The sequence below is a fragment of the Pseudoliparis swirei genome, chromosome 13 (assembly GCF_029220125.1).
Source record: "Pseudoliparis swirei isolate HS2019 ecotype Mariana Trench chromosome 13, NWPU_hadal_v1, whole genome shotgun sequence".
In the NCBI taxonomy this organism is placed as follows: Eukaryota; Metazoa; Chordata; class Actinopteri; order Perciformes; family Liparidae; genus Pseudoliparis; species Pseudoliparis swirei.
This window is the reverse complement of record NC_079400.1, coordinates 2,851,556-2,879,475: the sequence shown is the minus strand read 5'-3', so window position 1 is coordinate 2,879,475 and position 27,920 is coordinate 2,851,556. Positions and strand designations below refer to the sequence as shown.

The 27,920-nt window shown below is 43.0% G+C and overlaps 1 protein-coding gene across 1 annotated transcript in view; it reads left to right on the top strand.

The window, feature by feature from the left end:
- svild (supervillin d) overlaps positions 1-27,235 on the top strand; it is a 55,386-nt gene extending 28,151 nt beyond the window's left edge. Inside the window, exons 5-29 of the mRNA XM_056429111.1 lie at positions 783-874; positions 3,120-3,219; positions 4,244-4,770; positions 5,317-5,434; positions 12,383-12,530; positions 13,436-13,519; positions 14,121-14,207; positions 14,862-15,045; positions 15,136-15,308; positions 16,118-16,279; positions 16,818-16,954; positions 17,782-17,929; positions 18,594-18,739; positions 19,287-19,462; positions 19,591-19,720; positions 20,194-20,494; positions 22,057-22,211; positions 22,309-22,411; positions 22,850-23,057; positions 23,148-23,281; positions 23,418-23,573; positions 23,988-24,131; positions 24,680-24,789; positions 25,216-25,371; positions 25,985-27,235. Of these exons, the coding sequence (XP_056285086.1) occupies positions 783-874; positions 3,120-3,219; positions 4,244-4,770; positions 5,317-5,434; positions 12,383-12,530; positions 13,436-13,519; positions 14,121-14,207; positions 14,862-15,045; positions 15,136-15,308; positions 16,118-16,279; positions 16,818-16,954; positions 17,782-17,929; positions 18,594-18,739; positions 19,287-19,462; positions 19,591-19,720; positions 20,194-20,494; positions 22,057-22,211; positions 22,309-22,411; positions 22,850-23,057; positions 23,148-23,281; positions 23,418-23,573; positions 23,988-24,131; positions 24,680-24,789; positions 25,216-25,371; positions 25,985-26,071 (3,966 nt within the window). The 3' untranslated portion in view covers positions 26,072-27,235. The remainder of the gene's footprint in view (positions 1-782; positions 875-3,119; positions 3,220-4,243; positions 4,771-5,316; positions 5,435-12,382; positions 12,531-13,435; positions 13,520-14,120; positions 14,208-14,861; positions 15,046-15,135; positions 15,309-16,117; positions 16,280-16,817; positions 16,955-17,781; positions 17,930-18,593; positions 18,740-19,286; positions 19,463-19,590; positions 19,721-20,193; positions 20,495-22,056; positions 22,212-22,308; positions 22,412-22,849; positions 23,058-23,147; positions 23,282-23,417; positions 23,574-23,987; positions 24,132-24,679; positions 24,790-25,215; positions 25,372-25,984) is intronic.
- Positions 27,236-27,920: the final 685 nt, after the last annotated feature.

Below are 27,920 nucleotides of genomic sequence, written 5' to 3'. Positions count from 1 at the left end.
GTAAGGATACACATGTGCACTTTCAGAAATTCCGAATTTTTCCATGAGGGAGGAGGAGATATCATTTCAAGGATTTTTAACCGGGTACAAATTGTGCAGACTTCGATGTCTGGAGGGGGAGTTTGAGCCTTTTGAAGATGGTGAGGAGACTTTACTTCAATGGAGAAAATGCAGTGCCAGCAGGGTTCGTACGGTCGTGGAAAAAACTGCAAAAGTCATGGAATTTTAAAATGGTCATTTCCAAGCCTGGAAAAGTCCTGGAAAAAACGTAAATCATAAAAGTTTTGGAAAAGTCGTGGACATTTGTTATAATCACATGTTCATTTACACCGAGTTTGAAATAATGAACATGTTTTTTAAAGAAAGACGCTCAAAATATAAGCCGGCGTACGCGGTCCATACGCAGAATTTTCTAAATGTTTTATGTTTATACCAAGATTTCAGTTTGGTCATGGGAATTTGATTTTAAAGTCCTGGAAAAGTTATGGAAAAGTCCTGTAAGAACCCTGTGCTCGTCTCTCTCTTTCAGTTCTTTCTTCATGCGCTCTGGGTGGGTAGCTTTACGTCACAATCACTCACACACTACAGCGTTGGCACGAGCGCCTCAGCTGAGCATGTGACGGGTTAACTGCTTCGCTTAAGTGTGTGGGCAGAGCCTCATTCCTTAATTCACTCCCCCTATTAAAGTTTGTTTTTTTACAGCTAGTGTAGGACGCAAGCGGAATTCCTTGCAAACACAATCCCGACCTTTAGGCTACGGTCGCCCTTCCTTCTGCCCGTAGGACCAGGAGGAGACGGAGGATGGGAGCAGCGGCCGGCCTGCCGACGACTGGGTGAAGATGATGAGTACTGACGAAGAGGAACCCTCCGCCAGGTAGCGTTTGAATTTTTTAATGGGCTCTTCTTTTTTCACAAGTTGGCATAATAGGCGCCGTGGTCTGCGGTGCAACGCGTACGCCGCAACACGAGCGGATAAGAACAAACTTATTCAAATCAACTCGCACTCTCACACACAGGCAGAGCGAGGCGCAGAGGTAATTACAGACCGGCCGTCAAATGATGTGAACAGATGCAGGAATAAACCAGATAAACCTGCCGAGCTTGCCTTTTTTAATATGGCACGCACGCACACTCTCTCGCGCACGCACACACACGCATGAAGACACAGCGGGGCTGTGATGTCGCCATGGTGACGCAAACACAACCAGACCGAAGTTAAGAGCTGCAGCAGCGAGAGCAGAACTGTACTTAGCACTGTGACCACTGGAGACTGAGCTGGAGTGTGTGTGTGAGTGTGTGTGTGTCATGGAAAACCTGGAAAAGTCATGGAATTTTAAAATGGTCATTTCCAGGCCTGGAAAAGTCATGGAAAAAACTTAAATCACAAAAGTTTTGGAAAAGTCATGGAGATTTGTTATATTCACATGTTCATTTACGCCGAGTTTGAAATAATGAACATGTTTTAGAAAGGAAGACGCTCAAAATATAAGCCGGCACACGCTCTCTTACTGGCGGCGCAATTTATTTTATTTTTCGCGTTGCAAGTGAACGCACCTTAACTGGAAAGTTCTCATACTGTCTGCTTTGTTATTCACAGTTTAAATACTAAATGTTCTCACTTTTTCATGTATAAACCGAGATTTCAGTTTTGTCATGGAAATTTGGTTTAAAGTCCTGGAAAATTCCTGGAAATCCATTGGCCAAAATGTGTAAGAACCCTGATAAACTGCTTCCAGTTCCCAGAGGGGACTTCAGGACGTTGGACTATTCACAACTGAACCCGGCGGATGTGGAGGTGTCGATGAGCTTTTCAGCAAAGCTCCGCTCTGCTTGCAACAAGACAAATGTTTTCATATAGATAGTTAAGCTTGTGACAAAAATAAAATGATTGCATAAAAAAGACATCGCGAAAAGTTGACCCACACCCTCCACGACAACGTCAAAGGGATTTGTCAAAATATGGAAACCGGTCTTAGACCTGGTGGACCCCTCCGGGGTGGAAAACACCGGCACCGATGCTGACTTGATTTGATGATGTAACCTTAAAGATGTACTTATGTCAGACTGGTGATGTGTGAATGTGTTACTTGCTGTGGTTTTTCGAATTATTTTTGATCTATTTTTGTTTTTTTTAATTTCTCCTTTCCCTTTGTATTCTATCCTTAAAGTCCTGTCTTGTGTTATTTTATCAAATATAAATAAATATATAAATATTTTTTTTAAAGACATCGCTCAGGAGATGACATCGCTGCCTGAGAGGCTGAAAAACACTCGCTACAGATGAGATGACGATGAGCTCGGTGGTGTTTTAGCAAACTCTTAAGTTCAGTGTATTTATCATCATGCTGGCCCCAGTTATTTACTGTATAGCCTCATAAATACAAATGGTACTAAAGTATGTGCTTGAGCACTAGTGATGCACTCATAACAGAAACAAGATGTGCTAATGAGCATGACGTATATGTGTGGCCTGCTAGCTCTTTCCTGCAAGTCCATTTGTATAATGCCTGAATAATTTGGATATTTTACATCATAAACTACCGTTCAAAAGTTTGGGGTCATCCAGACAATTTCGTGTCTTCCATGAAAACTCACTTTTATTCATCAAATGAATTGAAAATTGAATAGAAAATATAGTCAAGACATTGACAAGGTTAGAAATAATGATTAATATTTGAAGTATTAATTTTGTTCTTCAAACTTCAAGCTCAAAGGAAGGCCAGTTGTATAGCTTATATCACCAGCATAACTGTTTTCAGCTGTGCTAACATAATTGCACAAGGGTTTTCTAATCAGACATTAGTCTTCTAAGGCGATTAGCAAACACAATGTACCATTAGAACACTGGAGTGATAGTTGATGGAAATGGGCCTCTATACACCTCTGGAGATATTTCATTAGAAACCAGACGTTTCCACCTAGAATAGTCATTTACCACATTAACAATGTATAGTGTGTATTTTTGATTAATGTTATCTTTATTGAAAAAACAGTGCTTTTCTTTGAAAAATAAAGACATTTCTAAGTGACCCCAAACTTTTGAACGGTAGTGTATATATACATTTCCCTTTTCTCTTGGTTTCCTTCATCTTCATCTCTTTTTTCCTCCCATATTTCAGCCTCCCCAGAGCGGAGAGCAAGTTCCTGGATGAGACGGAGGCCCCAGATGAACCTCCGTGGAAGGAGCGGCATGAGAATGCTTCCACTGCCGAAGAGAAAGTCAGTATTTTTGTTTCCATTTCATACATTAGTTTTTATATATTCTTTTTTAAATGGCACATGGTTTCCATAACTCAATAGACTGAAATATAAAAGTCATCTCTCTGGATTGTATTTTGGAAAGATCATATTTTTGAACACTGCTTTTTGCACCGCGTGCGAGCCAAAACGCTTACTCACCTTAACGTTGGCTCTCCTCCGGGTCTGGTTTGGATTAGAATTTCCAATTTTTTTTTCAAGTTAACTTGTGGATTGTACTTTATGTCACTGATGTACAGTTGCAACACACACACACACTTTTGTACTGATGTCTTTAATTTAAGAAGACCACCAGGCTGCGTTGCACTTTCACACTCAGCTGGCTAATCAACTGCTTCTTCCGTCATCTCCTCTTAAATCAACACTCCCCCGTGACCTTTGACCTGTTGTCACTAGGACGTCTGCTGTTGCTCCAGCTGCTGTTGAATCTACTACGCGGCATATTACACACACAAAAGGGTGTGTCTAGATGTGTCATGTTATGCTCATGTTTATTGCTATACGTGTCTGTATGGCATTTTTAAACTATTACTCTTTTAAAAGCTTAACGGTGCTTAATGCTTTTTAAACTCAGTCACATCCATAAAACTGTTAATATGTTACGTTAGCTCAGACTACAAAGAGCTTGTGTCTCAAAAACACAACTTAACATGACACACCAAAAAAAAAGAGTGACATCTCAAACAAGTCTTGCAGATTTTATTCACTTGATCTCTTTTTCTAATCACAAAGCTTTTGTTTTTCTCACGCTCTTCAGTCTCCTTCTTCTTTTCTTCTCCAACACGTCCAGGAGTAATGAGTCAAAATGAGTTTGTGTGGAAAAGTTGGTCTGGTCAGAGGGAGTTACATGCCATAATCAGGGGCCGTAGAATACACTCACAGTAGTCTTGCAACTTTAATCCGCTTTTCCAGCTCTTGTAAATATTATAGCTGGTAGTAAAAATAATAAACCGCTTTCTCTCTCTCTTCTCCCTCTCTCCATCAGCCTTCCAGTCTCCTCTCCGACAGAGCTCCCCCCTTCAGCAGGACCAGAGACGCCTCCCCCCCTCCCTCTCCTCCCTGCCAGCTCGCCTCGCTGCAGCGCCAGGACTCCTCCGGGTCTCGGGGCATCAAGGGAATCCTAAAGAAAAGCCGCTCCACCAGCATGGAGTCGGACCACAGCGAGGAGTCGGCGGCGGATTGCGCGCCGGCCCGACAAACCGGCGTCACCCTCAACCACCCCGAGAGCGAGGAGGAGATGGAGATGGAGGAGGAGATGGAGGAGGAGGAGGAGAGGGAGATGGAGGATGATGTCAATGGGGAACATTACAGAGCGGATGAGTCACTAACTGACGGAGGCAGCTTCAGCATCGACAGGCAGCCGAGCGAGGGGAGCAGCGGCGGGGGGAGCTTGGAGGAGACGAGGAGCCCCTCGCCTGGCGAGAGCCTGGAGAAGACGTCCTCCGTGTCCGAGGACGTGGAGGAACTGGAGAGCAGTTTGGATGGAAGCCAGGGCTCCTCCCTCAAACAGAGGTCACCGGATGTACACAAACACAGCAGGCATCGGGATGAATCGTCACGCCGAAATGTGGCATTTTAGTTTCTCTGCAGAGAAAAAAAGAATTTACTAAAATATTCAAAACAAATGTATTTAATACTCGGACTCTGAAATGCATCGCAAAGGGAGGTTGGAAGGTTAATTTCAACGGGGGGGAAATACAGGGTTCGTACGGTCATGGAAAACCTGTAAAAGTCATGGAATTTTAAAATGGTCATTTCCAGGCCTGGAAAAGTCATGAAAAAAACTTAAATCATAAAAGTTTTGGAAAAGTCATGGAAATGTTGTTATAATCACATGTTCATTTACGCCGAGTTTGAAATAATTAACTTATTTTTTAAAGAAAGACGCTCAAAATATAAGCCGGCGATAGCTCTCAATACGCTACATGTTCTACAGTTTTCATGTTTATACCGAGATTTCAGTTTGGTCGTGGAAATTTGGTTAAAAGTTATGGAAATCCATTGGTCAAAATGTGTAGGAACCCTGGAAATAACTAATGTGTCTTTTGCTGTGTTCAGACTGGCAGAGTTCACGAGCGAAACGCCGAAGAAGCCCAAAACATCCGAGTTGAGCCGCACGCCGCTGTCCGACCGCTTCGGGAAGCTCCAAGATGCTGAAAACGCCTGGATGAAGAAGGTAGGCTTTTGCTTTTCTGAGCAGACTCTTTCCTTTTGTTGTCTGGTTCAGTAGTTTGTGAGAGAGTTGTTTAGTTAGAATAAATAACAGGTATACAAGACTGAAGTTGGAGTGCATGTTTTTTTTCTGCCACAGGCTGAGGTTTCCCCTCAGCTTTGTGTGCAGGGAAAAGAAAGATTCCACTGCTGAATCAGCGTATTTCCCTGACTTGTTGCCATCAGGATGTGAGGTTAGGAGGACTTTGGGGCTGCAGCCGATTTGGAAGTGGTGACGCCAAAGCCCAGAGATCCAGGGCTTAGCTGGCCTGCCACAGTGAAAGGGAGACACGCCCCTTCCGCTTGTGAAAATACAATCCTACACCGTGACCTAACACCTGCAAACATTGCAATGTAATGCCCGGTTCTTTTTTTGGGTTTTGGCCCTCTCCTCTCTTACCCGGGCCGCAAAGTACAAAAAACAAACAATCCCCTCCATAACCGAGCGTTTTGTTCTTTATAGACCTCCATGTCTCACAAATGTATATAAACACCCATGTCATACAATTTTACACGGGTCTGCGTCGAGGACTTCAACGTTTCACACATGCTAAGATAACTGATGCATTTTGGAAGTGGTGATAGAAGTGCTTGCAGGTTTCTACACGCTATTCTCCCGCTCACACGAGACCACCCTTGCTGAGTTTTTTGAAGTGGAAAAACAACGTGATAACCATTCCACGTGCGAGCGAAAGATCGAGCAGCAGTGGAAGAACCCAACGAGTGGCACGTGGACAGGGGTCAACAAACTTGTTCCTGTGAGGGCCACATAACGTGTCCCTTCTCTGGTGGGGGTCAGTTTGTAACAGAAAAAGTGTGACGAACGCAGGGTGCCTAAATGTAAACGTGTTGTTTTCCAGAAAGCCACATAACCAAATATTAATAACCCTTTCCGGGATCTTCACAGAAAAAAGTCAGGAAATAAATAACATTATTTATTCTCTTACTTAACCTTTTCGCCATTATTCCGTTCTATTTGAGAGCGGCTAGTCGAGGATTTGCGTGGCAAGGCCAAAATAAAAATAAAAAAATCATAACGCGGCTCTGGTGTTGTTCAGGGGGCCGTATCCTTAGTTTGGGGACCACTGCACATGGAGATCCCCAAAAGGGTCAACACTGGACCCTGAGTTTGCAGTGATGTCATGTTTATTCACACGGAGCATCAGTTGGTTTGATGGTCCTCTTGGGGTTTCTGGTTTGGGGCTCATCTCTCATCCAAGGATGAGCTCACCTTCAAATGAATCCTCTAATAGTCTGGAAAAAGCCATTAATAAGTCCGTACAGAGAGGCATCAATTTGAACAAATACCCCCATAAATTAAATACTGAATCGTGATTTTGTGTTTTCGTAGTCGGTAGGGATGAGAATTGAGACGATTTTAACGATTCCGATGCCTTATCGATTCCTGCTTATCGATTCGATTCCTTATCGATTCTTTTATCGATTCTTATTGGGCAAGGGGTGAAAAAAAGAGCACAAACGGGTTTATTTACATTAATTTTCTTTTATATAATTTTCTATAATGCTGCACACACCATATACAGTATGTATACATACACATTTACATTTTTTTAAATAACCAAAAACATTTATACATATTCCTCTTGAACTTAAAATAAAACTTCCATAACTTAAATAAAATGTATTCTGTTTAATTTAAACATGTTCCTAGAAATTACAGTGCTCCTTCCTTTTTTTTAAAGGGTATTTGAACTGAGCTGCCAAAAATGAAACTAGCAGTGGCAAATACCAAGTGTGCAACCATCAATTGTATGGATCATCAACAATTCTTGTGCAGAAAAATAAGCATGTCTGCTTTGTCCGGGAGGATACGCGATCTCTCAGGACTTCTTGTGTCTCCAGCCGTGGAGAACACTCTCTCAGATGGGCTGGAGGATGAACACAAAGATATGAGGAGGTGGACAAGACGTGCTGTAGCCTGAGACCCAGACAGACGACCAGCCTCTGAACCGGTCTGACTCTGAACCTCATCAGCTAAATTGGATGGCAATGGAGATTATTTATATAGTGAAAGCTGGTTTACACAATGAAACAAATGGCACGGACAAAATCGCTGAATTTGCTGAGCTGACATAAAGCCACATTAAGAGGGGAGGCGAACACAACCTCAATGTAGGGGGCTGAAAATGGAAGATTATATAGCTAAACTAGCGTAGCTATATGCTAAATTTAATTATGGATTAAAAATCGATATGCTCAGTTTAATAATAGGTTAACACGATAACGCGAACGTTTGCTGATAACACACGCCCTCCGATCATTAACACCGTTACTATCAAACATTTCTCAAAACTGGACTTTCAATCCAAACGTGAAGTGATCAATAATGGGACCAATGCCGGAGCTCAAATGTGTGCTTCAAACGAAGGGACAGAAGAGAACTTGATCGACTCCACACAATAAAGGCAAATGGCTTCACACAGTGAGTGTTGTGATCACTTCTGAGGAGTTTACCTTGGACAGAAAGAGATGAAGCGCCGACGTCAGCTGAGCTGCTGCAGCGAACACACTCCTGTCATTTAATTCCACGCTGTGTTCAAATGCTTCTTCATATTTGTTGTATTTCCTCCCTTCGACGAAATAGACTTTTTACACACGTTACAAGTGGCGTAGTTGTCATTTTGTCGTGTGAAATAGAGCCAAACTTTAGAGCGCTTCTGCCTCGTTGTCATGTTTGCTGCAGTCTGAAGAAACTAAAAAAATGTGCGCATGCGCAACGCCACAGAGGACCGTTAGCAGAACCGTTAAAGAATTTGGCTGACGATCCCAAACAATCGGTTCACCGGGAACCGGTTCTAAAACAGAACCGGTTCTCGATGCCCATCCCTAGTAGTCGGTCTTCATTACGATAGATCAACACAAAGTCAAAACTGCGTCCTCGACACTCGCAGGCATGAAAGACGGCCAAACTGTCTGCGCATTTCTTCCATTAATTCAATCCGAGTTTGTTTTTTCCGCCTGTAAATTCATCTGGAACCCGCCGCGCTCGGTGGCCGTTCCCGTAGAACTCTACGAAACTAACTCGCCAACGAGATGTAGAGAATTCAAGGTTGGGCTAAATAATTAGCATTGAAATAATGTCAAAGTTATCTATGGGGCATTCCCTTTCATGTGTCTCTTCTTGTTAGTTGTTACATTCCTCTCTCTCTCTCTCTCTCTCCGTAGTGGGTTTGTCATTGTATCTCAGACGCTGCCAATCTGGAGCAGATGTTGTTGCTGCTCGGTATGTGGGAGACCAGGGAATGTAACATGCACGGTACCCACCGTGGTCGTATTCGACCCGCTCCAGATGTTTCCTGTTAAGCCTGCTAAGTTGTTCTCGACCTCACAGCTGTGTCGTAAAGCGAGGGCTCGCCGTACACGCTGAAGAGTCTTAAATAATGAGTGTTGCTCGTAATAATCATCAATCAATTTACAGAAATCTGCTGCTTTGTTGAATCTAAATCCAGGAAATCCACAGAAGATGAGTGTGTTCCCATTCTTCAATACTTACGACTGATTTGAAGGATGTCCTTGAATTAGGGAATAAAAATAAAAAAATAGATATCAAGAAGAAATCAAACTTTTTGCGTTAAACCAACAAAGAGACATTTTCACCTGATTAAATGAAACCATGAGTTTCATTCCCTGCGTTGCTTTTCCACTATTTGGTGTTTTCTCTCTCTCTTTCCCTTCTCCTCTCTCTCCCATCCTCCCAACCATCTGGCCAGACTTTAAATGACCCACGTCTCCTCTCCAGTCGTCCATGCAGTCTAACGTAGCCCTGCTATTCTCTTCCTCCCCCCTTCTTTGCTGATCATTTTTCCTTATCTCCTTTTGCTCCTCCTCCTCCTCCTTCCTTAAACCCTTCTTTTCAGTAATCCTCTGTCCTCACCTGTGGACTCTACCCCTTTCTTTGACCTTTCCCAGCCCCTTTCAGGTGAGTGTGTGTCTGTACTGTATGTTCCTCTCTGCATGGACATCATCTCAATGTAATGGTGGCCCCTTGTTTCTCTACCTGCGCTCTGGGTAACTTCTCACTGACACATCAGAGCCGCCGACACACTCGCTGTCGGTACACGGATGCCGTTTGCCGGCCTTCAGTCGGCCGATATCTGTGTTTGAGGTTTGGCTGAGGTGCTGCCTGTGAGACACGGCTGAGAAAAATGGTTTCCTGTGGGTTTGAGGCCCAGGCCCTTTCCCCTCCACCCCTTCTCTCCAGGGTCCTGTCAGGCCAAGGTATTTCCCCTCTCTGATTGACTCCAGAGATGAGCAGTGTGAGTCTATATGTGTGTGAGAATGCTTTAGGCCTGAGTGAGAGGACAGATATTGTAGTCAGTGTTCGTACGGTCATGGAAAACCTGGAAAAGTCATGGATTTTTTAAATGGTCATTTCCAGGCCTGGAAAAGTCATGGAAAAAACTTAAATCATAAAAGTTTTGAAAAAGTCATGGAAATGTGTTATAATCACGTGTTCATTTACGCCGAGTTTGAAATAATTGATATGTTTTTTTAAAGAAAGACGCTCAAAAACGCACAACATTTTCTAAATGTTTCATGTTTATACCGAGATTTCAGTTTGGTCGTGGAAATTTGGTTTAAAGTCCTGGAAAAGTCATGGAAATCCATTGGTCAAAATGTGTAAGAACCCTGTTTATAAGATAGATAGATGACAGATAGATAGATATATACTTTATTAATCCCCAAGGGGAAATTTGTCGTAACAGTAGCAGCACCAATAAACTAAACACACAAGAATAAAAAATAAAACATAAAATATAAAAAACAGGGATGAAAGATATAGATGTATACAAGTGAAAGATATAGATGTATACAAGAAGTATACAAAGTAAAATATATATGTATATATACAACATATATGCATACACAATACACTCACAATACACAATAAGCACTCGCATTATTATACCAAGGGACTAATGTGATTTTTTTTCTTTTCTTGTATTAATAGCTTGAAGTAATAAAAGAGGAATTCCTCAGTTCCTGTGTGTCTCGTTCGGTTAAGACGTGTGCAGAGACGGCTCTGGATGTGTCGTATTCTCATGTTGGGAAATCTGCAAGCGTTCACTTTGAAGTTGGGACCCAGTGTGCCGTCTCCGTGTGCATGCCAGTGGGATCCAATGCGATGCTTTGAACTTCTGTCTCATGCCAGGCTACTATTTGACCACTCTGTGTAGCATGTTCAGCATTATAGTAGAAACAGGCGTGGTACGATGTGAGTGGAAGTCGGTTTGAGGGACACTGGTGGGTTTTTCTCCATTTTGTGACTACATTAATTCAGGAAACATAGCACATAGGATTCTTTAGGCTTGTTATTTTTCTTTTTTAGATGTGTGTTACATGTCAGTGCAGGTGTTCAATACTTTTTTGTAAAATAAGGCCCTCTTCTGATTGTTAAATCTCAATAATCACCTTTCAAGGTAAATGAGAAGAAAACTTAGCGATAGAGGAAAGGAACAAAATAGAGTGGGTTGTAAATATGCATCATTGTCAGTTGTAAAGACCAAAATAGATGCTGTGCCTCGCACATCACAGTAAATAACAACATGTCATATTTATTTATAGAATATATACATGCATGTCTGACGGATTCTGATGATTGAATTGTTCGTTTTGCATGTTTTGGCTCGTACAAAAATAGTTTTCACTGAGAAACAACTCATCAACGAGGCATATAGTATTAAATATAAGTAGTAAACGTGCAAATTGAAGGCAATTGTACTGACTCGTTTGCCTTAATATGCCGAAACATGTACAGTTTGCTTTATCTAACGAGGAATTATTTCATTTTCATTTATTTATTTATTTGTACAGGGACCGTACACATTCATCAACCCAGGGGTAAATGTGTTAACGTTAGCTAATGCTAAATTCCAGCTGTGGTCCCTGTGGCCAGATGTTACAGCCTTCACTAAAGGAGAGAGAGGTTAACACAGTAACATAATAAAAATGCAATAAACATACAGGTTACGATAAAATACCGGCCTCATCATAAAATCATTCAAGAAAACAGACAAAAAAAACAATAAGTATTTACACAACACAATTAAAATCAGTAGTGCATCAACAAACTGCACAGAGAACATAACGTATTGTTTGGAAGAAATTATTGTCATTCAAGAGTTGAACAAAAGCCAATAAGGAGCAATGTAATACTTTATAGACACCCAATACACACCCGGAGGTCCAATCAACAACGTTTCTTCATGTGTTATCAGCACTGAATTCTTCTCCTGTGCAGTCACCCTGTGGACTGGAGATACTGTCGGTCTGTCCTGTGCACATGGTGCTTCACATGCAGGGATGTGCTCATTATTAGTGAAGGGATGAGGGGTGGCAGCCAGTAAAAGCTCCGGCAGGGCCGTAAAACGGTTCAAATATTTCGGAGTGGAATATCATTCATTACTTTAAAACGGCTCCTGGGGTCCAGTGGGACCGGGGGGGGGGGGGGGGGGGGCAGTAAACCTCCGCTAATTAATGTTTCATGGTGGAGTTCAGGTGCAAAAATGGCAGCAGGAGTAAATCACGTCAGGAATAATGAGTAGCCGATGATAGATGTGGCCCCAGTGCAGTTGAGGTTTTTTATTGTCTCGGACTCCACATTCTTCATGTTTATGTTGTAACTCGGAACCTTGAGGGGGGGGGGGGGGCGGGGTGTTGTTTTTGGGAGTAGCCTCGCTCCCACAGAAATAATAAGAAAGTAGTGACATCATTCATAATTCACTTTTAAATAAATTTTCCGTTGCTTGACCATCTCCCACCCCTTGTGGTCCCTCCTGCTCCCCCGTGAGTTCTTCACCGTGTCCTCTGAACTCTGTGCGGGTGAAACCAACGGGCAGTAGACCGGGTGGCCGACTTCCTTTTTGAAATAAACGTCCGAATGTTCCAACAGAAGTCCAGCGTCGATCTGGGGCCCAAGATGTCCCTGGCCGACAGGATGAAGGTCCTTAAAGACAAGGAGGAGCAATGGAAGAGCAAAGGCCGGGGGGCCGCCAACGACTCGGTCCAGTTCACTGTGGCCGGACGCATGGCCAAGAAAGGTGAGCCGGCAGTGCGTCAACTCGGCGTCTTCAGACTCTCTGGAATGAAATTTACTCATGATATGATATATGATATTCCTTTATTTGTCCCACAGTGGGGAAATGTCAAAAATCACAGCAGCGGTGCACATCAGAGCATCAATGAAAATAAATATAAAACACAAAACTAAATACAAAAAAACTAAATACTAATACTAAATACTAAATATACAGGGGGAAAATAAAGTAAAGTGCAGAGTAAAGTGCCGAGTTTGCCAGGATTTCCAGCGATTCTTCAATTTCTAAAAAAAATCGAATCAAAATTTGGAAAAGTACGGTTTTAATTGGCTCGGAAGGACATTAAAATATGTCTCTGAAAAGTTTCTTGGCATTAAAGCTGTTGTATGTATAGTAAATGTAGTTTGGAGTCCAAAGTAGAATATTTCTCTCTAAGATGTCGTGGAATAGAAGTATAACGTGACCTAAAATAGAAACAAAACATACGAGATCCCTGCGTGTGAATGTAACGTTCCTGTCGTTCCACCTCTGCTTTACAGTCACGTTGGAGGACACGTCGTGTTCAGCTTGTGCTGAATGCTGAGTAAAAGAAGTAATGAATAAGTAAAAAATAACTTAACTTTTACGATTTTGTGAAAATAAACAATCGTTCACGTTGGTGTCCCTCCAGAAACAGGCCCTGTGTATCAGGATGACTAGGATAGTGTAATGCTAGTGGGGTACGATTCCCTGTAGAGCTGCATTGATTAGGTCATTATTGGTCCACATTTTATTCTTTGGCGGTTATAATATGCTACCTCGGGCTTTTCCCCTGTTTTCAGACCAAACAATTGATCGGCAGGTTCATGGTACATTGTTTATGGTTTGTGTCAGTTGCACCCCTAAATCTTCCCCTTGTCTTCCTCCAGGTCTCGTCACAGACGTCGTAAAGGAAGAGTCTGCTCCCACCTCCCTCAGGAAGTCCAACACCACGCCTGTGAAGCCACTTGAAGGTCGGAAAACATTCCACTTACAACCAGTAAAACCTTTCACAGGGTTCGTACGGTCATGGAAAACCTGGAAAAGTGATGGAATTTTTAAATGGTTATTTCCAGGCCTGGAAAAGTCCTGGAAAAAACTTAAATCATAAAAGTTTTGGAAAAGTCATGGAAATGTGTTATATTCACATGTTCATTTACGGCGAGTTTGAAATAATTAATATGTTTTTTTAAAGAAAGACGCTCAAAATATAAGCCGGCGTACGCTCTCAATACGCAACATTTTCTAAAATGTTCATGTTTGTACCGAGATTTCAGTTTGGTCATGGAAATTTGGTTTAAAGTCCTGGAAAAGTCCTGGAAAAGTCCTGGAAATCCATTGGTCAAAATGTGTAAGAACCCTGCTTTCAGTTCATCCATAAACTCATTCACCTGATACGTCTGTTGTTACAGCAGATGTTGTAACTTTTTGTTTCGTATATTTTCACCTGAACCGCACGCTTCTGGGCAAAGGATGACAGATTTAAATGAGAGCATTTGGTACCTTTTTAAAACAATATTAATGTAAATGTGTTGTTTTGTGACATGTAGTCCTCTGTTTGTTATCGCGGGACAGAAATCTCCAGCAGAACTGACGTCAAGGTGGAAGGAGATAAAAGGCTCGACAAGCTTGAGTCTTTCCTCGACAAGCTCCACAACAAAGGTACCCCCCCCCCCCCCCCCGACACACACACACACACGTTTGTCGTTGTTTTTCCACGCAAGATAATAATATTTCAAACTAGAATGGGCACTCGGTAGAGCGCATACCTTCGCATATCACAAGATTGGACATTGAATTATGAACATGTTGGCATTAGTTGCATGCCAATTGGATAAAAATTGACCGCGCTATGGTAAAAAGAAGATTTTGACCTTTTCATGACCTTGACATTGACCTTTGACCTGATTGATCCCAAAATCTAATCAAATGGTCCCCGGATAATAACCAATCATCCCACCAAATTTCATGCGATGCGGTTTAATACTTTTTGACTTATGCGAATAACACGCATACAAATAAATAAATACACGGCGATCAAAACATAACCTTCCGCATTTTCAATGAGAAGGTAACAATGTGTCGTGAAGGAGGATCTATTTTTAGATGTATGTCTACACATTTGTTAATCCACATCTGTATAATCTCAATCAGAACACTATTTCACTGACATCTCCACTCAGTGCATGTGAAACATTACTTGATGAGCGTTTACGAGACGAGCCGCGAGCTCACAGGACAGGAGATCCCAAACACTTTGCTCATCTCCGAGTCGCCTTCTCCCCTTCCCGCTTCCTGCCCCGGCGGGTCGCTCAGGCGTGGGCAAAGGCAAGACTTCCACCGTGGAGGTGACGGCCGAGACGGAGAAAGAAGTGATGACCCTGGACGACGACGAGACGTTCGGCAACTTCTACAAATCCGTGTCCCCGTCGATCCTCCAGGACTCCGGCGTGGTTTTGACCGAGGAGGATCTCAGCCAGATTCAGGCCGACTCACCAAAGTGAGTTCATATAAGTCGTAAACAATAACGAATGACTTGTGATTCCCTACTTTTCTCATCCGATCAATGACCGCCGCGTGCCGTCTTTAGACTGACCTCGGCCGTCACGGAGCACAAGCGAGCGATGCGACCCAACCGGAGGAACCAGGGCTCCAGGAACCCTCTGCGGGCTCTGGCCGCCCGCAACGACCTCCGCCAGGTCTACACCGAGCAGAGGCTGAACGTGGCCTCCTTGGAGACCAAGAGGATCCAAGTGGAGAGGAGTAAGACCGCTCACGCCGACTCCGGCCCGACGGACGCTCTCCCCTGAGCTCGGGTTCACGAACGATGAGCGCGCTGGGAGCGATATGAGTTTGAACGGTTTATTGCGAAAGAGAGAAAAAGGAAAAGGGGTCGAGGGGAAGGGATGTGGGGATGAGGTCGAGGGGTAAGAGGTAAGGGAGGTAGAGGGGTTAGATGGGTGAGAGAGAGAGAGGGAGAAGGTCGGCGGGGTGGTCATTGTTCCCGAGCTAACTTCTGTAAAACTCCATTAAGATTCTTATTTGGCTCAACAGCTTTCACCAAAAGTTGAAGCCACAACCAAACTTTGCTTTCTAACGACGATCCCGAGGCCGGTTGTGTTGTTCCTGGTAAACCTACAACAACCCAGTGGCTTTTAGTGGTTTCTGAAGGCTGCACTGTGCTCTGCATAACGGCAAAAACTATTTAAAAAGTATGAGTTTATTATTTTGTTATTTTTAACCAAAAATACAGTTGTAGAGGTGAATCATTTGTCAGAAATGATCATTTTTTATATTTTCACGTGCACGTTATCTCCTGTCCCCTTCCTAAAACACAGCTCACGTTGTTTATTATTAATAAACTCTTGGCATAACAAAAGTTAAAGAGGAAACTCGAGCAATGCTCACATGAAAGAAGTAATAAGAAAACATGTTATATCTCTTATGCTCTATCTGGTTTTTATTTGTTACAATTAGTGAGATAGCAGATTTAGATCAATATCTCTGATCGGTGTGTGAACTCAGCTGCGTTTCTTTCTTTAAAGTCTCCGGTCCTCTTTCTCTTCTCAAAGTGGCGAAACACTCCAAATCCAACCTGGCCGACGAGGCCTTGGCGGGCCTCGCCAGCAAGGAGAATTTCCGCAAGGTCAGCCTGCGCAGCGTGAAATCCACCGACGTCGTGACCAACAACAGCACGCTGCCCTTCAACAAGCTCATGCTCATCCGCATCAAAGGTCAGCGACGCGTGCACCGTGCACGTCACCTGCGTCTTTGTTTTGGATTATGTACGGCGCTCATCACCCACGAGCTTCTATGATGAAACGTAGTTTAAAAAACGCTGTTCAAGGGAAACCCCGAGGTGTTATTACTTTAACCCTCCTGTTACCTTTACATTTACTCACATATTTGACCTCAGCAATTAAAACCTCCAGAAAATTATTAGAATTAATATTGTTTCCCAAGTTTAAGTGTGAGGTACTTTATGTTTGTTTGTTGACAACCTAAATAGCCCTTTAAATTACTTTAAATATATAAAAAAGTTGATATTTCTTATATGTTTGACACAGTGAAAAACAGCCTGGGGTCAAATTGGCCCGAAAGAACACCGACATTAAACATTGAATGGGGTCAAATTGACCCTAAAGGTAACAGGAGGGTTAAATTGTTCAGTTAATTAATAAACCACAAACAAATGATTAATTACAGATTTATATGCATGCGATGAAGGCTCCTGACGTCTGGAAGTATCCGCCGCTCCGTCTTTGTCTTCAGGGCGGAGGCACGTCCAGGTGCGCCTGGTGGAGCCGACGGCGCACTCGTTAAACAGCGGCGACTGCTTCCTCCTCATCACGCCGAAGCAGTGCTACATGTGGAGCGGAGAGTTTGCCAACGTGATCGAGAAAGCTAAGGTAGAGGAAACACCAGAGATGCTCCACTCGAACATGTATAATGTGTGTAATGATTCCTTCTGGTCACATGACATCTATGACACCTGTCCGTCCTGGAGAGGGATCCTCCTCTGTTTTCTCCTAAAGGGTTCTTCACTGGGTTTTTTTCCCCTGAAGGGTTGTTTGGGAGTTGTTTCTGATCCGATGTGAGGTCAAAGGTCAAGGATGTCTCAGGGTTCGTACGGTCATAGAAAACCTGGAAAAGTCATGGAATTTTTAAATGGTTATTTCCAGGCCTGGAAAAGTCATGGAAAAAACTTAAATCACAAAAGTTTTGGAAAAGTCATGGAAATGTGTTATAATCACATGTTCATTTACGTCGAGTCTAAAATAATTCATATGTTTTTGAAAGGAAGACACTCAAAAAATAAGCCGACGTACGCCAAGTCCAAACAGGTGGATTTGCACATAAAGGATAATAGTTTGATTAAAAGAATAACCATTTATATCATGTATCATATATATAATATCATATTCTTTTAATCAAACTATTGTCTCTCATTCACTTGTTTCATTTAAGGTATATTGTATGCTTTGTAATTCTCATTGTTTGAATTCTACATTTTCAAAAAGTTTTCATGTACACACCGAGATTTCAGTTTGGTCATGGAAATTTGGTTTAAAGTCCTGGAATTCCACTGGTCAACATGTGTACGAACCCTGTGCCTACATGTACAGATTGTAAAGCACTCTGAGACACATTTGTAATTTGTGAAAATGGGCTCTACAAATAAACTGAATTGAATTGAACACCGATGCGACGCGTACAATGTGCTTCGTGTGGCCAGGCGTCAGAGATGGTGGCGTTCGTCCAGGCCAAGAGGGACCTCGGCTGTAAGGCGTCCCAGGTGACGGTGCTGGAGGAGGGCATCAACACCGACAGCAGATGGGCCAAAGACTTCTGGAGCCTGCTGGGCGGACAAACCCAATACAGAGGTTCGTAGTTTAGTTTAGTTTAGTTTCGTTTATTTCGATCAGCAATAATATACAAAAATAAAAATTTCAACAAAAGAAGAAAGTGGCTGACCGAAAGGGTCGAGGCTGAAGCTATCAAGCTTATAAGTGCCCTAACCTATGATTTCACGAATAAACTTATTTCAGTGAACCATATACATATACCTATATACATATATATACATATACACATGCACATACATATACATACACATTCACACAACCATATATACATATACACACACACATACATAAATCCACACACATACATATTTACATAAAACAATAAACAAAACAACAACAACAAAAATTGTCCCCATTAACCGTGACTTATGATGCTTCATCAATGCTGATACGCCTGTACTTCTCCAGAGTCATGTCTTTAAATTTTTTCTTGAATATCACCAGATATTAAGTAGTCCTACTTAATATCTGTCTTTCCAACATCATTAAAAGTAGTATTTATATAGCTCAGGCACAAATACTTGACACTGAAAATAAGTCATCACGATGTCTTTTGTTGTCTCATAACACATCTTCAGAATGCAACGCGTTCTGTTTTTTGTTTTGACCCTGATGGCCGACATATATGCTGACTCTGCGTGTTGCCGGTTTGTGTGTGTGTGTGTGTGTGTGTGTGTTATAGGGGCCGGGGAGCCGGACGAGGACGAGCTGTACGAGAGCGGGGTGTTGGACTCTACCGGGGTGTACAGGCTGCAGGGAGAGAAACTGGTGCCTCATGAAGAGGCCTGGGCCTCCATTCCAAGTGTCTCCTTGCTCGACTCCAAAGAGGTAACGCCCCCTTCTCTACGATGCAGGGTTCGTACGGTCATGGAAATCCTGGAAAAGTCATGGAATTTTAAAATGGGCATTTCCAGGCCTGGAAAAGTCATGGAAAAAACTTAAATCCTAAAAGTTTTGGAAAAGTCATGGAATTTTTTTATAATCACATGTTCATTTACGCCGCGTTTGAAATAATTAATATATTTTTTAAAGAAAGACGCTCAAATTATAAGCCAGCGATAGCTCTCAATGCGCAACATTTTCTACAGTTTTCATGTTCATACTGAGATTTTAGTTTGGTCCTGGAAATTTGGTTTAAAGTCCTGGAAATCCATTGGTCAAAATGTGTAAGAACCCTGACTATGACTTCACCTGTCTGGGAAATAATGACCATTCTACACCTGCGAAAGTCTAGCGGCTGCTTAGAAAGGTTGAAAAAAGATGGTCGAAACATTCACAAAGCGGCCGTGATAATCCAGACAGACATTTGAATACACGTTGTATCCGTTGTTTTTAATAACTGCTCCTCATCTCCTCTCCCGCTGCCCCACACCAGGTCTTAGTGTTTGATTTTGGCAGCGAAGTGTACGTATGGCACGGGAAAGACGTGTCCCTGGGCGACAGGAAAGTGGCCGTGAAACTGGGCAAGCAGCTTTACAGCGGCAGCTTCGACTACAGCGGCTGCCGGGTCAACCCTCTGGATGCCTCCTTCGCCGATTCGGATGTGCCTCAGTGAGCATCACGTGTTGATCCTCACCGAACAGAATTGCGATATCGGTTGTGCTGTTGTAGCCCCCTAGTGGTTTTATCTTGCCGGTACAGCTGCGTAGAGGTGAACTTTTTTCCGTGTGATTTTCCAGGCAAGGGGAGGGTCGTCCGAGCTGGACTCTGTTCGGCCGCTTGTCGGAGCACAATGAGACGGCCCTGTTCAGAGAGAAGTTCCTGGACTGGGCCCAGAGGAAGAAGGAGGAGGAAGCTGATGAAATCAAGGTCTGTGATTGGGCTTCGGGTGTTTGGGTGTTTGATCCGGCAGTGACTCCGCGTTCATGTAATACATGAATCGGTGACGTCTTGCATAAATCTGCACTTTTAATCATTTTATTTTAAGTTTTTACAAGTTACACCAGACAATCAAAAACAACAGTGAATAAATAAAAATGACATAACAACCAACCAACGATACGAACAATCAGACAAGGAAGAAAAAAATGAAAAACATCAATGATAAATCATCATCTTCCATATTGAACCAACTATAACCATCATTCACAGAATCACTCGGGTCCCAAGATTGCAAAGCCTCTTCTTATGGTGTCGGCATAGTCCTCGCCAATAAATCTGCATGTCTTATTTTGTCTGCAGGTATCTGACAATCTGTTTTAAAAACAATTAAGAAGAAACACAATAATGAATATCCCGCCTGACGCGACACATTTGAACTAACAACGAATGTTCTCGGTCAGAGCCCGATCCACTGCATCGAGCGCCCCTCGCTGGACTTGGAGCTGCAGCCGTGCGACGCCAAGGCCCTGCTGGACAACGAGCCGGAGCCGGTGAAGACGGTCCTGGAGGGGGTGAACGTCCAGCGCGGCCACGGCCTGGTGAGGGCGGACGACGGGCGGCAGGCGGAGTTGGCCACGGTCGCCGTGGACGCCTGGCACATCAAGGAGCACGGGGAGGAGGAGCTGCCTCCGGAGAGCCTGGGCCAACTGCACCAGGGCGACGCCTACATCATCCGCTGGAAGTACTCCGTCACCACGCTCGGTGAGGGCACCGAGCTCGCGGACGGCCGATGTGTCAAATAGGAGACGTCAATGTTTAGTTTAGTTTAGTTTATTTCGATCAGCAAGAATATACAAAAATCAAAATTTCAACAAAAGAAGAAAGTGGCTGACCGAAAGGGTCGAGGCTGAAGCTATCAAGCTTATAAGTGCCCGAACCTATGATCTCACGAAAAAACTTATTTCAGAGAACCATATACATATACCTATATATATATATATATATATATACACATATACACATGCACATACATATACCTATACATACACATACACTACCGTTCAAAAGTTTGGGGTCATCCAGACAATTTTGTGTCTTCCATGAAAACTCACTTTTATTTATCAAATGAATTGAAAATTGAATAGAAAATATAGTCAAGACATTGACAAGGTTAGAAATAATGATTAATATTTGAAGTATTAATTTTGTTCTTCAAACTTCAAGCTCAAAGGAAGGCCAGTTGTATAGCTTATATCACCAGCATAACTGTTTTCAGCTGTGCTAACATAATTGCACAAGGGTTTTCTAATCAGATATTAGTCTTCTAAGGCGATTAGCAAACACAATGTACCATTAGAACACTGGAGTGATAGTTGATGGAAATGGGCCTCTATACACCTCTGGAGATATTTCATTAGAAACCAGACGTTTCCACCTAGAATAGTCATTTACCACATTAACAATATATAGAGTGTATTTTTGATTAATGTTATCTTTATTGAAGAAATAGTGCTTTTCTTTGAAAAATAAAGACATTTCTAAGTGACCCCAAACTTTTGAACGGTAGTGTACATACATATTCACACACCCATATAAACATATACACACACACATACATAAATACATACACATACACCACACACACACACATACATATTTACATAAAACAATAAACAAAACACAAATAAAACTTGTCCCCATAAACCGTTACTTATGATGCTTCACCAATGCATATGGTGACGGAGCGGTAAGACCTGGCAGAAGATGGATGCCTTTGATCTGCCCGACTTCACTTTCTTTCGTCGTGATGGAGTGCAACTGAAGAAGCGTCGTGTAATTTCCACCACACAAGATGTCAGGGATCAAAATCTGTAGGTCGGAGGAAGCTCTGAGGGGCCTTTTGTGTAGAAGATGATCATGTGGGTGGGGGCTAGAAGCCCGCTCGAAGCCCTCCCACCTGAGGGTTAGGGTTAGTCGCCTCTTTTCTTCCTTGTATATAATCTGTAGCAAAATGCCATATCTTTAGATTTTCTCAATTCGGCTCCTGGAAGTCTCCAGTTGTTCTAGGCGTCTGTTTTTCACCTGTATCTTGTAGAATACACTTTGTATTCTTATCAAGTGCTGAGCCTCTCGAATTTTCCTCTTCGTCATCATTTTCTTCAATATTCTCCGGTCGACGAGAAGAAACAACAGAAGCGTGTTTTAAGTGCGGTTAACAAGGTCTGAAAGAAGAAATTCTTTCGTGTTTTTTCCGTTTCAGTCCAGATGTGGAAGCAGCAATTCAGATTGTATCCCCCGGCTTGACTCTCGCTTTGTGCCGTCAGTGGGGAAGCGGCAGAAACCCGGGGAGCTGAGTGCCGGAGCTCCAGGCAGAGAGAGGACCGCTTGCTTTTTCTGGCAAGGCAGCGACTCCAGCGTCAGCGAGAAAGGAACCTCCGCCCTGATGACCGTGGAGCTGGGCAGCCACAGGGGGGCACAAGTGGGTATCGGCTCATCACACGCCATCGAGAAAATGTCCTTTGTGAGTTCAAGTACAATTTCATCTCAGCGTGTCTTGTATCTGATGGACCGTCCAGGTGTTGGTCAGCGAGGGCAACGAGTCGCCGTGCTTCCTGCAGCTCTTCCAGGGAGGTTTGATCATCCACAAGGGCAGCAGAGACGATAATGACCACAACACAGGTACATATGGTTACCTTCGCATTGAAAATGTGGAAGGTTATGTTTTGATCGCATAACTCAAAAAGTATTAAACCGAATCGCGTGAAATTTGGTGGGATGATTGGTTATTATCCGGGGAACATTTGATTCGATTTTGGGATCGATCGGGTCAAAGGTCACGGTCAAGGTCATGAAAAGGTCAAAATCTTATTTACCATTGTTATCCAATTGTCATGCAACTAATGCCAAAATGTTCATAATTCAATGCCCAATCTTATGATGTGCGAAGGTATGCGCTCTACCGAGTGCCCATTCTAGTTTTTCTTGTTTTCAGTGATGTACCGTATTACTGAGACTTCGACTACTTTTATGAAATACCATAAACAGTTGAACGCTTTTTCGTTCCTCACGTCACATAAACCCTAAATTATCCCAACCATGTCTGGTTGACCTCTGCAGTCGGCTGGCGGTTGTTCTGTGTCCGGGGGGAGGCGGAGGCGGAGGCCTCGCTGGTGGAGGTCGATTGCCAGCGTGCCAGTCTGCGCTCTCGTGCCAGCCTGGTCCTTCTTCACGCTCAGAAAGGCCTTTTCTTCCTGTGGCACGGCTGTAAAGCCCACGCCGGCGCCAGGCAGGTGGCCAGAAGAGCGGCGGACAAACTCACCCAGAGGTGAGAGGACACGGCGCGTGGCTGAAGAGACGACCTGTGGATGGACCGAGTGTTGCGGACTGACGGCCGTCCTGTGTCCGGGTCTTCAAGGTGTCCCTCGGAGTTGGGTCTGAGTGGCAGCGGCAGCGTGGACTTTGAGGAGGTGGAGGAAGGATCTGAACCCGCGGAGTTCAAGAAGGCTCTGGGCCCGCAGGACAAGAAGGCCTACGACGTCATGCTGCAGGGTGCGTCCTCGCGGTCACACGCCGAGGCCGAGCCATCGGCAACCAATAGAGAGAGAGATCCATGCTGGCTGCTTGTGTTCGGTGTGTGAGCCGATGGCTGACCAGGTGTGTGTGTGTGTGTGTGTGTGGTCTCCAGATCCAGGGAAGTACAACTTCACACCGCGCCTCTTCTGGCTGGGAGCCAGCTCCGGGGTGTTCGAAGGGGAGGAGCGGCTGTGTCCCGCCAGGGCGGCCGAGGGAGTCATGGCGATGCCCTTCCTGCAGGAGAACCTCTACTCCGCACCACAGCCAGGTACCACACACACACACACACACACACACACACACACACACACACATCTGCAGCTATGTCACATTTCAGAGAATTAAGAGAAACAAGGTCAGAACCCTTGAGGAGAGAACAGAGGAGGATCCCTCTCCAGGATGGACAGGTGTCATAGATGTCATGTGACCAGAAGGAATCATTACACACTAATTAAAACACAGTAACAACACAATGAAGATGACAGAGTGGATGAAGAGTTGGTAGTCGGCATATTCCACCATCCAGACCTCCACCATCCATCAGGCAGATGGAGGTAGAGAGGAGGAGTGGGCGGAGTCTCATCAGTGGGCGGAGCCTCAGCAGGGCCGTGGCGTATTGGCGCTATGTTACCTCGGTGCTGCTGGATGTTCATGTCAGTGCTCCCCCGTCTAACTCCTCCAGCCCTGTTCCTGCTGGACAACCGCATGGAGGTGTACCTGTGGCAGGGCTGGCAGCCGGACGACACGCAGTGCACCGGCTCTGCCAAGATGCGCTGGAACAGCGAGAGGAAGTGTGCCATGGAGACCGTGCTGCAGTACTGCAAAGGTCAGAGGGCGCCCACCGGAGAGAAAGAGTCCGTGTGTACAGCAGTGTGTCTTTAACCCTCCTGTGACCTTCACATTTACTCACATCTTTTACCCTCGGGGCCAATTTGACCCCAGCAATTAAAACCTCCAGAAAATTATTAGAATTAATAATGTTTCCCAAGTTTAAGTGTGAGGTACTTTATGTTTGTTTGTTGACTACCTAAATAGCCCTTTAAATAAATAAAAAGGTTGATATTTCTTATATGTTTTACACCCGGGGTCAAATTTACAAATGTATAAGTTGTGTACAGGACATTGAAAACATATCATCATGTGAATTTTAGGTTTTCCCAGTTGTCCCCAATAAATTAGGAAAAGTCATATAACAGGAGGGTTAAATGTTTAGGAGCTAAACACTGACCCACCTAGTCTTAAAAATAAACCGCTTTAACTTTTGTTTAGACGCCGTCAGGATCACTCATCGCCGGACAGCGGATATCTGAATATGGAACTGAAATCAAAATATATTTTTTTGTCATTTCTTCTTCACTGTGGAATGATTTATAGAGAAGAACCCTCGGCGCCCCCCTCTGGCATATCTGATCCTGGCAGGCTGTGAACCTCTCACCTTCACCAACATCTTCCCATACTGGGAGAAGGACACCAGCATCACGAAGGTGGGAGACTTCTTTTTTTGAGATGTTTTGTGACGTCCCAGTACGTCCGACAGACAGGAGACCGCTGTTCTCTGTGTCGACGCGGGAGGGAATCAAAATCCTCTCACTCAACCAGATCTGTTCAGAGACGTCTGGGTAAACCTGGCATGCAGAATCAGGCTCAGTGTAAAGTCAGGGAAGAAAACTAAAAGTGTAAAGTATAAATTCAAGACCGTGAAACAGAGCACAACAAAGATTTTAAATAAAAAATGTGATTTCAGCCTCAGTAAACTCCAGATTATTATTATTTCCTGCAGGAATTATCCATGTGCCCATATTTTTATTTCACTTACATCTGCTATGTGCCATTCATAATTCTGTTTTTCACAAATAGAGGAAAGTGCAATAGGTCAGTTGGTCATTTGTTGACGTGTAAAGCGCACACAGACGCAGAGCTCCAGGAACAAGGTGGTGTTGGTGAAGGAGGCGCTGTCGCAGCTCAGCCAGCTGCAGTACTCCATCGACGAGCTCACCGGGAAGCCGCTGCCGGAGGGAGTGGACCCCCTCCGGCTGGAGGATTACCTGTCGGACCCGGACTTCAAGGTAGGGACTTCAAGATGAAGTGTTAGCTCCATTATTTCATTAACGTTAATTATTTAAAGTGTGTGAGAGTTTTGATTTAAACTACTGGCCAAATACGGAGAGAAAAGACTATTTTTAATATATCCAGGGTTCGTACGGTCACGGAAAACCTGGAAAAGTCATGGAATTTTAAAATGGTTATTTCCAGGCCTGGAAAAGTCATGAAAAAAACTTAAATCATAAAAGTTTGGGAAAAGTCATGAAAATTGTTATAATCACATGTTCATTTACGCCGAGTTTGAAATAATTAATACGTTTTTTAAAGAAAGACGCTCAAAATATAAGCCGGCGTACGCTCTCAATACGCAACATTTTAAAAAATGTTCATGTTTATACCGAGATTTCAGTTTGGTCATGGACATTTGGTTTAAAGTCATGGAAAAGTCCTGGAAATCCACTGGTCAACATGTGTAAGAACCCTGTATATCAAACCGATCCGATGAGTAAGGCCTGTTGAGTCATCCGATATATTATGATATAACTCGGCTCACCTGGACCACAATGTCGTCACGTGTGTATTATTATATCAGACCTCATGTAACATGTGTTCTCCGCTTACTTTGATGTTTTTCAGATACTTCTGGAGATGAGTCGAGTTGAGTTCAACGCTCTCCCAAACTGGAAACAGAAGAATCTGAAGAAGAGCAAGGGCCTGTTTTAAAACATCTTTTTGTACACAACTCTGGTTTTTTTATGTTTTCAGCAGCTTTTTTTAAACATTTGAGAGAAGACTGTGTCCTCATTTTGTAATGTATAAGAACAGCAAGTATACAATTTAGTTGAGCTATTGATCTATTTTGAAAAACTCCCATTTTTGTATGTTTCCCCTTGTCACTGAAATATTTTAGCCAATCATTATGTGCAATTGTTAATCTTTTTGATGGCAAGATGTTTTCCTTGTATTGTAAGAACAGTTACCCTCACATTATAAATATGTAATATACTATAAATGAATGTTTTTTAATGTGTCAATTTTCATGAGATTGTGTTTGTATGAGAATTGCCTGTGGTGTTAAAAATAAGGGAGTTATTCATGGATTTTTTTATATTGCATGGGGAATAAAACAGCTGTGTGTAATGGGATAAAGTCCTTCAGCGAAAAATATTGACGAAATAAAAAAGCCAAACAAGTCAAAGTTCACAGAGCAATCCCGATAACGAGTGGACGTTTGACAGAAACGTGTTGGTATACTCACTTCTATAGTCGGAACAGAAAATATATTAAGTTTTGATTGTAATTGTAGATGCATCTGTATGTGGAATATGTACCTTAAAATCCGAAAGAAAACTGAAACTGGGACTTTGCAACTGGCCATAACTTTTTTGTCCGGTACTGAATACTTCCTGTGTACCAGTCTCTGATCATCTGGTTGATAGGGACCAAATCGTTTTGTCTTGTCCTACATGTTGTTGTGTATCCGTGTGTGCAAGAGTGTGCGAATGTGCAACTTTAAAAAGTATTAAGTGTGTGTGTGTGTGTGTGTAAGAGTATAAACTGCCTTTTATAGCTGGAGCTGACACCACAAGTGCGTACTGCAGAAGTGATGTAATGGTGTGTTACACATCAACGATACTGTTAGGATGGCTGCCTGTGATGTCCGGATGAGTAAATTCTCTGCATGATGTTCACACAAACATGTTGCCCACTCACGGTGTTTGATTTGGCTGCAACAGGCAGCATCTTTTCTTTGTGATGCATAAAGTCGGCATTACAGACGACGTCCAGGCCAGCTTGTATTTCATGGCACATTACAGTAAACATTGGTGGAAGGGAAATGAGATATTAAAGCTCCAGATTCCCTTTTAAATAAAGTATTTAAAAACATGTTCTGACTGTCTTTTTAACAGTTGTCATAGCATTGCTTTAAAAAACAGATCTTGAACTGATTATGCTTTCTGCATACAAGGTTCATTGGGATCAACATTAGAACAGCCAGTAGAAATATCAGAATACTTCTTTGATATGACTAGACGTATTAATTCATTTCAGGCTGAGGAGTAGGGCCGCAACTCAACATTATTTTCATTATCACAATTTTCTAGAGCCGAAAGTGACATCTTCAAAGAGTTTATTTAGTCCGACAACAGTCCAAAACACAAAGATTCAGTTAACTTTCTCTTAAAAGACAAAGAAAAGCAGAAATAGAGGAATAATAGTGTGTGTGTGTGTTCCTCTTTATGACTGGACAACACATTTAATTGATCAAATAAAGACATCAATATATTTACCAACGGAAATGCATTATTATTTATGACAACCAAAGACATCTAACCAGGCATTTATCCAAAAAAGTGTTCATAAATAACAAGAAAGAAGATATCACTGATAATACATAAATACATACATACATATATAGTATGTTCTAAACCACCTTTTAGGTTTTTTTTAATGGCAGACATGTCGGACAATGATTTGTCAAATTGTCAAACAACATAAAAAGCACAAATGTGTTCAGGAACAACATCTTCACATTTGAGAATGTGAAGATGTGCTGGAAATAGAGGAATAA